This window comes from Rissa tridactyla, chromosome 27, assembly GCF_028500815.1.
Source record: "Rissa tridactyla isolate bRisTri1 chromosome 27, bRisTri1.patW.cur.20221130, whole genome shotgun sequence".
NCBI lineage: Eukaryota > Metazoa > Chordata > Aves > Charadriiformes > Laridae > Rissa > Rissa tridactyla.
In genome coordinates this window covers 1,160,416-1,173,121 of record NC_071492.1, presented here as the reverse complement: position 1 = coordinate 1,173,121, position 12,706 = coordinate 1,160,416, and the positions used below count along the sequence as shown (strand labels likewise).

The 12,706-nt window shown below is 60.6% G+C and overlaps 1 protein-coding gene across 1 annotated transcript in view; it reads right to left on the bottom strand.

Moving 5' to 3' along the window:
- The window catches only part of LOC128901606 (tenascin-X-like), a 49,825-nt gene that overhangs the window by 36,658 nt on the left and 461 nt on the right, over positions 1–12,706 (bottom strand). Inside the window, 10 exon segments of the mRNA XM_054183677.1 lie at positions 500–793; positions 2,265–2,558; positions 4,729–5,022; positions 5,819–6,112; positions 8,819–9,106; positions 9,617–9,706; positions 9,784–10,481; positions 10,539–10,707; positions 12,245–12,287; positions 12,289–12,428. Coding sequence (XP_054039652.1) covers positions 500–793; positions 2,265–2,558; positions 4,729–5,022; positions 5,819–6,112; positions 8,819–9,106; positions 9,617–9,706; positions 9,784–10,481; positions 10,539–10,707; positions 12,245–12,287; positions 12,289–12,428 — 2,604 coding nt within the window.

Below are 12,706 nucleotides of genomic sequence, written 5' to 3'. Positions count from 1 at the left end.
CTCTTCCCCTTCACATCAGTTCATGGAGCCATGAACCCAACTATCCAAGCAGGCAACCAGCCCTCCCTTCATTCAGCAAACAGTCTGGTTATCCCTCTGACCACCCACGCTTCCACCCACACGTGTCTCCCTCCATTCACCTACCCAGACATCAGTCAGTCCAGCCAATCAGTTTTCCAGCCAACCAACCAATCAACCAACCATCCATCCCTCCCTCCCCTCTATCCATCCATCCATCCACCCACTCACCCATCCAATCCCAAGCATCCATCCACCTACCCACCGTCCAACCAACCACCTCTACACTCCTCCACTCACCCACCCTTCCATACAAACAGCCCTCCATCCCTCTGACCTTGCATGCACCTGTGCCACCCCCCAAATCAAGGGTCAGATGCTCCCCCCATATCCCTCAAGGTCACAGGACCTGCCAAGGCTCCCCCACGCTCCAAACCCAGCGCCCAAAGGGGACAGGGATGGGACCTGCGGATGCCCTCACCTGTGACGGCGTCGGTGGAGATGGGGCCCACACGTTTCCGACCCCACACCCCATACAGGTTGAACTTGTAGCGCCGGGACGGTGACAGCCCAGGCACGGTCACCCTGCGCGAACCACCCTCCACGGGCAGCACCTGGGGCTGCCCTTGGCCATCCTTGTACTGCACCATGAAGGAGTCAAAGGTGCCCTCAGGGACGCTCCACTCCAGCTCCACCGACTCGGGGGACACCTGGGAGGCCGTCAGCTCGCCCAGGATGGGCTGCGATGGTGGTTCCTCCTCTGGCTCGGCCGCAGCTGACACAGAGAGAGGACACAATGCAGGGCATGAACATCCATCCATCCGTCCATCCATCCACTTCTTCATGCACCACATTCATCCTCGAGTCCTTGAATCGAACCAATCATCCATTCATCTACCCATCCAGCCACCCACATCTCCACCCATCCATGCAGGCATCTATGCATTGCTCCATACATACATCCCTGTCTCCATCCGTCTACCCACATCTCCATCCATCCACCCACCAACCCACCCACGTCTGTCTCCATCCCTCCCTCCCTCCAATCCTGAATGCTCCCATTCCTCCAACACAGTCAGCACCCAAGACATGTTCCCAGTTCCCACCATACCCAGGCACCAAAGGGGACACAGCAATGGTCCACAGCCCCCCTCACCTGTGATGGCGTCGGTGGAGATGGGGCCCACACGTTTCCGACCCCACACCCCGTACAGGTTGAACTTGTAGCGCCGGGACGGTGACAGCCCAGGCACGGTCACCCTGCGCGAACCACCCTCCACGGGCAGCACCTGGGGCTGCCCTTGGCCATCCTTGTACTGCACCGTGAAGGAGTCAAAGGTGCCCTCGCGGACGCTCCACTCCAGCTCCACAGACTCGGGGGTCACCCGGGAGGCCGTCAGCTCACCCAGGATGGGCTGCGATGGTGGTTCCTCCTTTGGCGGGGACGGGGCTGCAACAGGGAGGGCACAATGCAGGGCACTCTGGGGACAGACCACCATCCACCCATCCATCCGCCCATCTAATCACCCACCCATCCCACAACTCACCCAACCAGACACCCTTCCATCCATTCCCCATTCCTCCAGCCCCTTGCCCACCCATACGCTCATCCAGCCAACTGCCCCTTTGCCCGGCAGTTCAGGCTCCCAGCCTGACAGAAAGCTGCCCTTCCAGCCATCCAACCATCCACGTGTCTTCCCACCCACCCAGGTCTCCTTCCATCCCATCACCCACCCTCTTTCAATGACTCTTCCCCTTCACATCAGTTCATGGAGCCATGAACCCAACTATCCAAGCAGGCAACCAGCCCTCCCTTCATTCAGCAAACAGTCTGGTTATCCCTCTGACCACCCACGCTTCCACCCACACGTGTCTCCCTCCATTCACCTACCCAGCCATCAGTCAGTCCAACCAATCAGTTTTCCAGCCAACCAACCAATCAACCAACCATCCATCCCTCCCTCCCCTCTATCCATTCATCCATCCACCCACTCACCCATCCAATCCCAAGCATCCATCCACCTACCCACCGTCCAACCAACCACCTCTACACTCCTCCACTCACCCACCCTTCCATACAAACAGCCCTCCATCCCTCTGACCTTGCATGCACATGTGCCACCCCCCAAATCAAGGGTCAGATGCTCCCCCCATATCCCTCAAGGTCACAGGACCTGCCAAGGCTCCCCCACGCTCCAAACCCAGCGCCCAAAGGGGACGGGGATGGGACCTGCGGATGCCCTCACCTGTGACGGCGTCGGTGGAGATGGGGCCCACACGTTTCCGACCCCACACCCCGTACAGGTTGAACTTGTAGCGCCGGGACGGTGACAGCCCAGGCACGGTCAACCTGCGCGAACCACCCTCCACGGGCAGCACCTGGGGCTGCCCTTGGCCATCCTTGTACTGCACCATGAAGGAGTCAAAGGTGCCCTCGGGGACGCTCCACTCCAGCTCCACCGACTCGGGGGACACCTGGGAGGCCGTCAGCTCGCCCAGGATGGGCTGCGATGGTGGTTCCTCCTCTGGCTCGGCCGCAGCTGACACAGAGAGAGGACACAATGCAGGGCATGAACATCCATCCATCCGTCCATCCATCCACTTCTTCATGCACCACATTCATCCTCGAGTCCTTGAATCGAACCAATCATCCATTCATCTACCCATCCAGCCACCCACATCTCCACCCATCCATGCAGGCATCTATGCATTGCTCCATACATACATCCCTGTCTCCATCCGTCTACCCACATCTCCATCCATCCACCCACCAACCCACCCACGTCTGTCTCCATCCCTCCCTCCCTCCAATCCTGAATGCTCCCATTCCTCCAACACAGTCAGCACCCAAGACATGTTCCCAGTTCCCACCATACCCAGGCACCAAAGGGGACACAGCAATGGTCCACAGCCCCCCTCACCTGTGATGGCGTCGGTGGAGATGGGGCCCACACGTTTCCGACCCCACACCCCGTACAGGTTGAACTTGTAGCGCCGGGACGGTGACAGCCCAGGCACGGTCACCCTGCGCGAACCACCCTCCACGGGCAGCACCTGGGGCTGCCCTTGGCCATCCTTGTACTGCACCGTGAAGGAGTCAAAGGTGCCCTCGCGGACGCTCCACTCCAGCTCCACAGACTCGGGGGTCACCCGGGAGGCCGTCAGCTCACCCAGGATGGGCTGCGATGGTGGTTCCTCCTTTGGCGGGGACGGGGCTGCAACAGGGAGGGCACAATGCAGGGCACTCTGGGGACAGACCACCATCCACCCATCCATCCGCCCATCTAATCACCCACCCATCCCACAACTCACCCAACCAGACACCCTTCCATCCATTCCCCATTCCTCCAGCCCCTTGCCCACCCATACGCTCATCCAGCCAACTGCCCCTTTGCCCGGCAGTTCAGGCTCCCAGCCTGACAGAAAGCTGCCCTTCCAGCCATCCAACCATCCACGTGTCTTCCCACCCACCCAGGTCTCCTTCCATCCCATCACCCACCCTCTTTCAATGACTCTTCCCCTTCACATCAGTTCATGGAGCCATGAACCCAACTATCCAAGCAGGCAACCAGCCCTCCCTTCATTCAGCAAACAGTCTGGTTATCCCTCTGACCACCCACGCTTCCACCCACACGTGTCTCCCTCCATTCACCTACCCAGCCATCAGTCAGTCCAACCAATCAGTTTTCCAGCCAACCAACCAATCAACCAACCATCCATCCCTCCCTCCCCTCTATCCATTCATCCATCCACCCACTCACCCATCCAATCCCAAGCATCCATCCACCTACCCACCGTCCAACCAACCACCTCTACACTCCTCCACTCACCCACCCTTCCATACAAACAGCCCTCCATCCCTCTGACCTTGCATGCACATGTGCCACCCCCCAAATCAAGGGTCAGATGCTCCCCCCATATCCCTCAAGGTCACAGGACCTGCCAAGGCTCCCCCACGCTCCAAACCCAGCGCCCAAAGGGGACGGGGATGGGACCTGCGGATGCCCTCACCTGTGACGGCGTCGGTGGAGATGGGGCCCACACGTTTCCGACCCCACACCCCGTACAGGTTGAACTTGTAGCGCCGGGACGGTGACAGCCCAGGCACGGTCAACCTGCGCGAACCACCCTCCACGGGCAGCACCTGGGGCTGCCCTTGGCCATCCCTGTACTGCACCATGAAGGAGTCAAAGGTGCCCTCGGGGACGCTCCACTCCAGCTCCACCGACTCGGGGGTCACCCGGGAGGCCGTCAGCTCGCCCAGGATCGGCTGCGATGGTGGTTCCTCCTCTGGCTTGGCCACAGCTGACACAGAGAGAGGACACAATGCAGGGCATGAACATCCATCCGTCCATCCATCCGTCCATCCATCCGTCCACTTCTTCATGCACCACATTCATCCTCGAGTCCTTGAATCGAACCAATCATCCATTCATCTACCCATTCAGCCATCCACATCTCCACCCATCCATGCAGGCATCTATGCATTGCTCCATACATACATCCCTGTCTCCATCCGTCTATCCACATCTCCATCCATCCATCCATCCACCCACCCACCAACCCACCCACGTCTGTCTCCATCCCTCCCTCCCTCCAATCCTGAATGCTCCCATTCCTCCAACACAGTCAGCACCCAAGACATGTTCCCAGTTCCCACCATACCCAGGCACCCAAGGGGACACAGCAATGGCCCACAGCCCCCCTCACCTGTGACGGCCTCGGTGGAGATGGGGCCCACACGTTTCCGACCCCACACCCCGTACAGGTTGAACTTGTAGCGCCGGGACGGTGACAGCCCAGGCACGGTCACCCTGCGCGAACCACCCTCCACGGGCAGCACCTGGGGCTGCCCTTGGCCATCCTTGTACTGCACCGTGAAGGAGTCAAAGGTGCCCTCGGGGACGCTCCACTCCAGCTCCACAGACTCGGGGGTCACCCGGGAGGCCGTCAGCTCGCCCAGGATGGGCTGCGATGGTGGTTCCTCCTTTGGCGGGGACGGGGCTGCAACAGGGAGGGCACAATGCAGGGCACTCTGGGGACAGACCACCATCCACCCATCCATCCGCCCATCTAATCACCCACCCATCCCACAACTCACCCAACCAGACACCCTTCCATCCATTCCCCATTCCTCCAGCCCCTTGCCCACCCATACGCTCATCCAGCCAACTGCCCCTTTGCCCGGCAGTTCAGGCTCCCAGCCTGACAGAAAGCTGCCCTTCCAGCCATCCAACCATCCACGTGTCTTCCCACCCACCCAGGTCTCCTTCCATCCCATCACCCACCCTCTTTCAATGACTCTTCCCCTTCACATCAGTTCATGGAGCCATGAACCCAACTATCCAAGCAGGCCACCAGCCCTCCCTTCATTCAGCAAACAGTCTGGTTATCCCTCTGACCACCCACGCTTCCACCCACACGTGTCTCCCTCCATTCACCTACCCAGACATCAGTCAGTCCAGCCAATCAGTTTTCCAGCCAACCAACCAATCAACCAACCATCCATCCCTCCCTCCCCTCTATCCATCCATCCATCCACCCACTCACCCATCCAATCCCAAGCATCCATCCACCTACCCACCGTCCAACCAACCACCTCTACACTCCTCCACTCACCCACCCTTCCATACAAACAGCCCTCCATCCCTCTGACCTTGCATGCACCTGTGCCACCCCCCAAATCAAGGGTCAGATGCTCCCCCCATATCCCTCAAGGTCACAGGACCTGCCAAGGCTCCCCCACGCTCCAAACCCAGCGCCCAAAGGGGACAGGGATGGGACCTGCGGATGCCCTCACCTGTGACGGCGTCGGTGGAGATGGGGCCCACACGTTTCCGACCCCACACCCCGTACAGGTTGAACTTGTAGCGCCGGGACGGTGACAGCCCAGGCACGGTCACCCTGCGCGAACCACCCTCCACGGGCAGCACCTGGGGCTGCCCTTGGCCATCCTTGTACTGCACCATGAAGGAGTCAAAGGTGCCCTCGCGGACGCTCCACTCCAGCTCCACCGACTCGGGGGACACCTGGGAGGCCGTCAGCTCGCCCAGGATGGGCTGCGATGGTGGTTCCTCCTCTGGCTCGGCCGCAGCTGACACAGAGAGAGGACACAATGCAGGGCATGAACATCCATCCATCCGTCCATCCATCCACTTCTTCATGCACCACATTCATCCTCGAGTCCTTGAATCGAACCAATCATCCATTCATCTACCCATCCAGCCACCCACATCTCCACCCATCCATGCAGGCATCTATGCATTGCTCCATACATACATCCCTGTCTCCATCCGTCTACCCACATCTCCATCCATCCACCCACCAACCCACCCACGTCTGTCTCCATCCCTCCCTCCCTCCAATCCTGAATGCTCCCATTCCTCCAACACAGTCAGCACCCAAGACATGTTCCCAGTTCCCACCATACCCAGGCTCCAAAGGGGACACAGCAATGGTCCACAGCCCCCCTCACCTGTGACGGCGTCGGTGGAGATGGGGCCCACACGTTTCTGACCCCACACCCCGTACAGGTTGAACTTGTAGCGCCGGGACGGTGACAGCCCAGGCACGGTCACCCTGCGCGAACCACCCTCCACGGGCAGCACCTGGGGCTGCCCTTGGCCATCCTTGTACTGCACCGTGAAGGAGTCAAAGGTGCCCTCGCGGACGCTCCACTCCAGCTCCACAGACTCGGGGGTCACCCGGGAGGCCGTCAGCTCGCCCAGGATGGGCTGCGATGGTGGTTCCTCCTTTGGCGGGGACGGGGCTGCAACAGGGAGGGCACAATGCAGGGCACTCTGGGGACAGACCACCATCCACCCATCCATCCGCCCATCTAATCACCCACCCATCCCACAACTCACCCAACCAGACACCCTTCCATCCATTCCCCATTCCTCCAGCCCCTTGCCCACCCATACGCTCATCCAGCCAACTGCCCCTTTGCCCGGCAGTTCAGGCTCCCAGCCTGACAGAAAGCTGCCCTTCCAGCCATCCAACCATCCACGTGTCTTCCCACCCACCCAGGTCTCCTTCCATCCCATCACCCACCCTCTTTCAATGACTCTTCCCCTTCACATCAGTTCATGGAGCCATGAACCCAACTATCCAAGCAGGCAACCAGCCCTCCCTTCATTCAGCAAACAGTCTGGTTATCCCTCTGACCACCCACGCTTCCACCCACACGTGTCTCCCTCCATTCATGTATCCAGCCATCAGTCAGTCCACACAACCATTTTTCCAGCTCCCCATCCATCCATGTATCCATCTATCTCGTAAAGATCATGGAGAACCAGAGAGGTGCCTGAGGACTGGGAGAAATCCAATGTCATGACAGCCTTCAAAAAGGGCAAGATGGAGGACCCAGAAAATTACAGGCCGGTCAGCCTCACCTCCATCCCTGAAAGGTGATGGAACAGCTCATCCAGGATGTCATCTCTAAACATGAGGGAGAGAAGGTTATCGGGAGCGGTCAACATGGATTCACCAAGCGGAAATCACGCTTGACCAATGTGATAGCCTTCTGGGATGGCACGACTGGCTGGGTGGATGAGGGGAGAGCAGTAGATGTTCTCTACCTCAACTGGGTCCAGTCCCGTTCGACATATTCATCAATGACCTGGATGAGGGGACAGAGCGCACCCTCACCACGTTTTCTGATGACACAAAACCGGGAGGAGTGGGTGACACGCCAGAAGGCCGTGCCGCCATCCAGAGAGACCTGGCCAGGCTGGAGAGTTGGGTGGAGAGGAACTTCATGAAGTTCAACAAGGGCCAAGTGCAGGGTGCTGCACATGGGGAGAAATAACCCCCCGCACCGGGACAGCTCGGGGCTGACCTGCTGGAGAGCAGCTCTGCAGAGAGGGACCCGGGGGTCCTGGGGGACACCAAGTTGCCCATGAGCCAGCAAGGTGCCCTTGTGGCCAAGAAGGCCAGTGATCTCTTGCAGTGCATTAAAAAGAGTGTGGCCAGCAGGTGGAGGGAGGTCACCCTCCCCCTCTGCTCTGCCCTGGCGAGGCCACAGCTGGAGCGCTGGGTCCAGTTCCGGGCTCCCCGGTTCAAGAAAAACAGGGAACTGCTGGAAAGAGTCCAGTGGAGGCTGCGAAGATGAGCCGGGGACTGGAGGATGTCTCTGCTGAGGAAAGGCCGAGAGCCCTGGGGCTGTTCAGCCTGGAGAAGAGCAGACTGAGAGGGGGCCTCATCGATGCTCAGCAAGAGCTAAAAGGTGGGTGGGCAGAGGATGGGCCCAGACTCTTCTCAGTGGTGCCCAGCGACAGGAGAAGGGGCAACGGGCACAAACTGGAACACGGGAAATTCCATCTCAACATGAGGAAAAACATCTTTACCGTGAGGGTGGCAGAGCCCTGGCACAGGTGGTGGTGGAGTCTCCGTCTCTGGAGACATTCCAACCCTGCCTGGACGCGTTCCTGTGCAACCTGCTCTGGGTGACCCTGCAGGGGGTTGGATGGGATGATCTCCAGAGGGCCCTTCCAACCCCGACCGCTCTGTGATTCTGTGATCTAATCCCAACCATCCCCCTATCCGTCCAGTCCCAACCATCTATCCATCCATCATCCATCCACCTACCCACCATCCAACCAACCACCTCCACAACTCGTCCAATCACCCGCTCTTCCATTCAAACAGCCCTCCATCCCTCTGACTCTGCGTGCACCCGCACCCGCCCCCAAATCAAGGGCCAGATGCTCTTCCCATATCCCTCAAAGTCAAAGGAACAAGGCTCCTGACTTACTCCAAACCCAGATCCTGGAGAAGACAAACCTACAGCCCCCCTCACCTGTGACAGCATCGATGGAGATAAGACCAATCCGCTTCCGACCCCACACCCCGTACAGGTTGAACTTGTAGCGCCGGGATGGTGACAGTCCAGGCACGGTCACCGTGCGGGACCCGCCATCAACTGCAAGTGCCTGAGGTTGGCCTTGGGCATCCCTGTACTGCACCGTGAAGGAGTCAAAGGTTCCCTCAAGGACATTCCACTCCAGCTGGACGGAGCCAGGGGTGACATCAGTGACCATGAGCCCACCCAGGCGGGGTCGGGGTGATGGTTCCTCCAACGGCGGGGCTGGCACTGCAATGGAGATGGCACAGTGCAGGACATGAAGATCCAGGTTTCCATCCGTTCAATGACCTGCTTTTCCATTCACTTTTCCATACATTGATCTTGGGATGGAATCCACCCACCCATCCATCCACCCACTCACCTATCCAACCTTCCAGCCATCAACCCATCATCCATCCATCCATCCTTCCATCCACCCACCCATCCATTCAACTGTCGTTCATCCACCCAACCATCACCCACCCATCCATCCACCTATCCAAACTTCCATCTCCCCACACAACCACCCACGTATCCCAGCATCCACCCACCTTTCCATCCAGCCAACCAACCATCCACCCACCCGCCTTTCGACCTTCCAGCCACCAAACCATCCAACCACCTTTCCAACCAACCTTCCATCCATCCATCCCTCCATCCACCCACCCACCCACACCCAACTTGTCTACCAAGAGCAGGTCAGCCTGAACACCTGAGTCCCTCTGATTGCTGCCACGGACCACCTGATGGTACCTGCTTTGGCTACGGCACCCTGGGGCTCGGTCAACTCCATCTCATACACGTGCTCCCAGTCCACCGGGCGTTCATCGGTGCCACCTGCCCCTGCACCCAAAAGAGGAGTGGGTGGTTATGGGATGTTCCCCTGCAATGTTGTCCCTGTCTCCACCCCCATCACCCACCTGCCGTCACCAGGAATGTGTAGGACTTGGAGACGTGCCCCCGTACCACGCCGTGCACCTCCACCCGGTACATGGCCCCCGGCACCAGCCCTGGCACCCGGGCCACCGCTGTGTCCCCTGGCACCTGTAGTTCCCCCTCGGCCCCCTCCGGCTCTTCCAGGAGCCGGTAACGGATCACCACAGTCTCTGCATGGCCCCGCAGCCCATCCAGGTCCACCAGAGCCTCACCGGCAGCCCCTGGCATCAACTGGGGCTTGGGATGGGGGATCTGGCGGAGGAGCTGCTGACGCAACGGGGCCGGGCTGCGGCGCAGAAGGTAGGAGAGGATGGCACGGGCCACCGCTGGCACCGTTTGGTTGCCCCGGAGGGGGAAGTTTGTAGCCCGGAGGTGGCTCTCCAGGCGCTGCAGCAAGGAGCCATTGTAGGAGGAGAGCTTGGCCCCCAGGTCATGCAGGGATGGGCCACCTGGGAGCACTGGGGACAGTGGGGATGCTGGGGACACCGGGGACCACGGAGATGGAGGTGACACAGGAGACTGTGGTGATGCTGGGGACCGTGGAGATGCAGGTGATCTTGGGGACACTGGGGATGCTGGTGCCTCTGGGGACACTGGTGACCCCAGGGATTCTGGGGATGCTGGTGCTGCTGGGGACTCTGGTGACACTGGGGACCCCCGAGATACTGGGGACGCTGGAAACCTTGGAGATGCTGGGGACCCCAAAGACCCTCGTGACCCCAAGGATGTATCCGGTGACCGTGGTGATGCTGGTGATCCCAGGGAATCTGGTGACCCCGGGGACCTTGGGGATGCCGGAGACCCTTGGAATGATGGTGACGCTGGGGCCACTGGTGATGCCGGGGACCCCAGGGAACCCTGAGGGGACCCTGGAGAACCCCCGTGGGTGGGCAGAGTCTGGGCAAGCACTGCGAGAGCAAAGGGGACCAGGGTCATCAATCCATCCCCAAAAGTCCCTGTCTGCCAGAGACCAGGGACCCATGGGGGGGGACACAGGAAGGATGGACAGGGACAGACGGACGCGTAGGGACAGACTGGGGACACCCACGGGGATAGACTGGGGACACCCAGACTCATGGGAACAGAGGGACGCACAGGGAAGCACCAGGAGGTGTGGGGACACGTGGATCCATGGGGACACGTGAATCCATGGCGACAGACGCAGATAGATGGGCCCAAGGGGACACACGGACCCACAGGGACAGACCGGTGACACACGGACCCACCAGGACAGACAGACACACGTGGACCCACAGAGCCATGGGGATACACGGACATGTGGGGACGGACAGAGGCTGCAGGCACCGTCCCTGTCCCCATGCCCATCCCAGCCCCTGTTCCCATGCCAGTCCCTATCCCCATCCCCACGGCTGTGACATCCCCCTTCCCTGTCCCCATCCCTCTGCCATCCCTACGCTTGTCACCATCCCATCCCTGTCCCCACCTCTGCGCTGCCCTCATCCCCATGCTTGCATCACCCCCGTCCCCACGCCTGTCACTGTGCTGTCCCTGCCTCCTCCATCAGTTGTCCCCATCACCACCCCCCATGTTGTCCTTGTCACCACGCCTGCGCCCTTGCTGCCATCCTCGTGCCATCCCCATGCCGTCCCTGTCCCCGTGCCCATGCCATCTCCGTGGCTGTCCCCATTACTGTGCTCATGTCATCCGTGTCCCCAGGCTTTCCCTATCCCCGTGCCACCCCTGTCCCCATGCCATCCCCATCCCTGACCATGCTGAACCCATGCCCCAGCCGTCCCCACCGCTGTCCCCATGACCATGCCATCACCATCCCAACCCCATCGCTGTGCCATCCCTGTCCCCACGCCTGCCATCCCTGTCCCTGTCCCCATCCCTGTGCCACCCCTGTTGACAGACCCACGCTATCCCCATTCCCACGCCTCTGCTCATGCCACCCCTGTCCCACGCCATCACTGTCCCCAGCCCTATCATCCCTGTCCCCATGCCCATGCCAAACCCGTCCCTGTCCCCACACTGTCACCACACCCATGACCCCGTCCCCGTGTCATCCCCACGCCTGTGCCATGCCTGTCGCCTGCCCTTCTCATCCCTGTCCCCCATGTCACCCTTGTCCCCTTGCCCATGGCTATGCCATCACTGTCCCTGTCTCCATTCCTGTGCCATCTCTGTTAGCGTCCCCATGCCGTCCCCATGCCCGTCCCCACCACTGTGCCCGTGCCATCCCTGTCCCCCTTGCCCATGCCATCCCTGTCTCCACCCGTGTCATCCCCATCCACATGCCCATGCCGTCCCTGTCCCCATGCCCACGTCATTCCCATCTCCGTCCCCAGATCCGTCACTGTCCCCTGCCCCATCCCTGTGCCATCCCCACCCTGTCCCCATGCCCACACCCGCTGCCATCCCCATGTTGTCCCCACCCCCATGCCTGTCCCCTCGTGGTCCCCACGCTGAGCAGGTGACACGTACGGGTGCGGACGCGCAGGGTGCCAGGCGCCCCGAGGTGCTTCTCCCCGCTGGGCCTGGATGAAGAGCTCGAAGGTGTGTCCAGGTGCCAGCCCTGTCACCTCGAAGGTGACAGCAGAGCCAGGCAGCTCATGGGTGGTCATGGCCGCTGGCTCGTCCTGGGGACAAGGAACATGCCAAGGACACGCTGGGGGACACCACGGTGGGACCTGGCCCTGAGTCAGGCAGCAGCCAGGTGGTCACAGCCAAGAGCTTCTCCCAGGGCTGGGGGACATGCTGGGGACACACTGGGGACACACTGGGGATGGTGTAGTGGGGACACCTCCTCATCCCTGAGCCAGGCAGGAGGCAGGTGGCTGCAGTCAATGGCTTGTCCTGGATGGGGGGACACACCAAGGACATATTGGGGACACCACAGTGGGGACATGTCCCGGTCCCTAAGTAAGGCTGCAGGCAGGTGGCCGC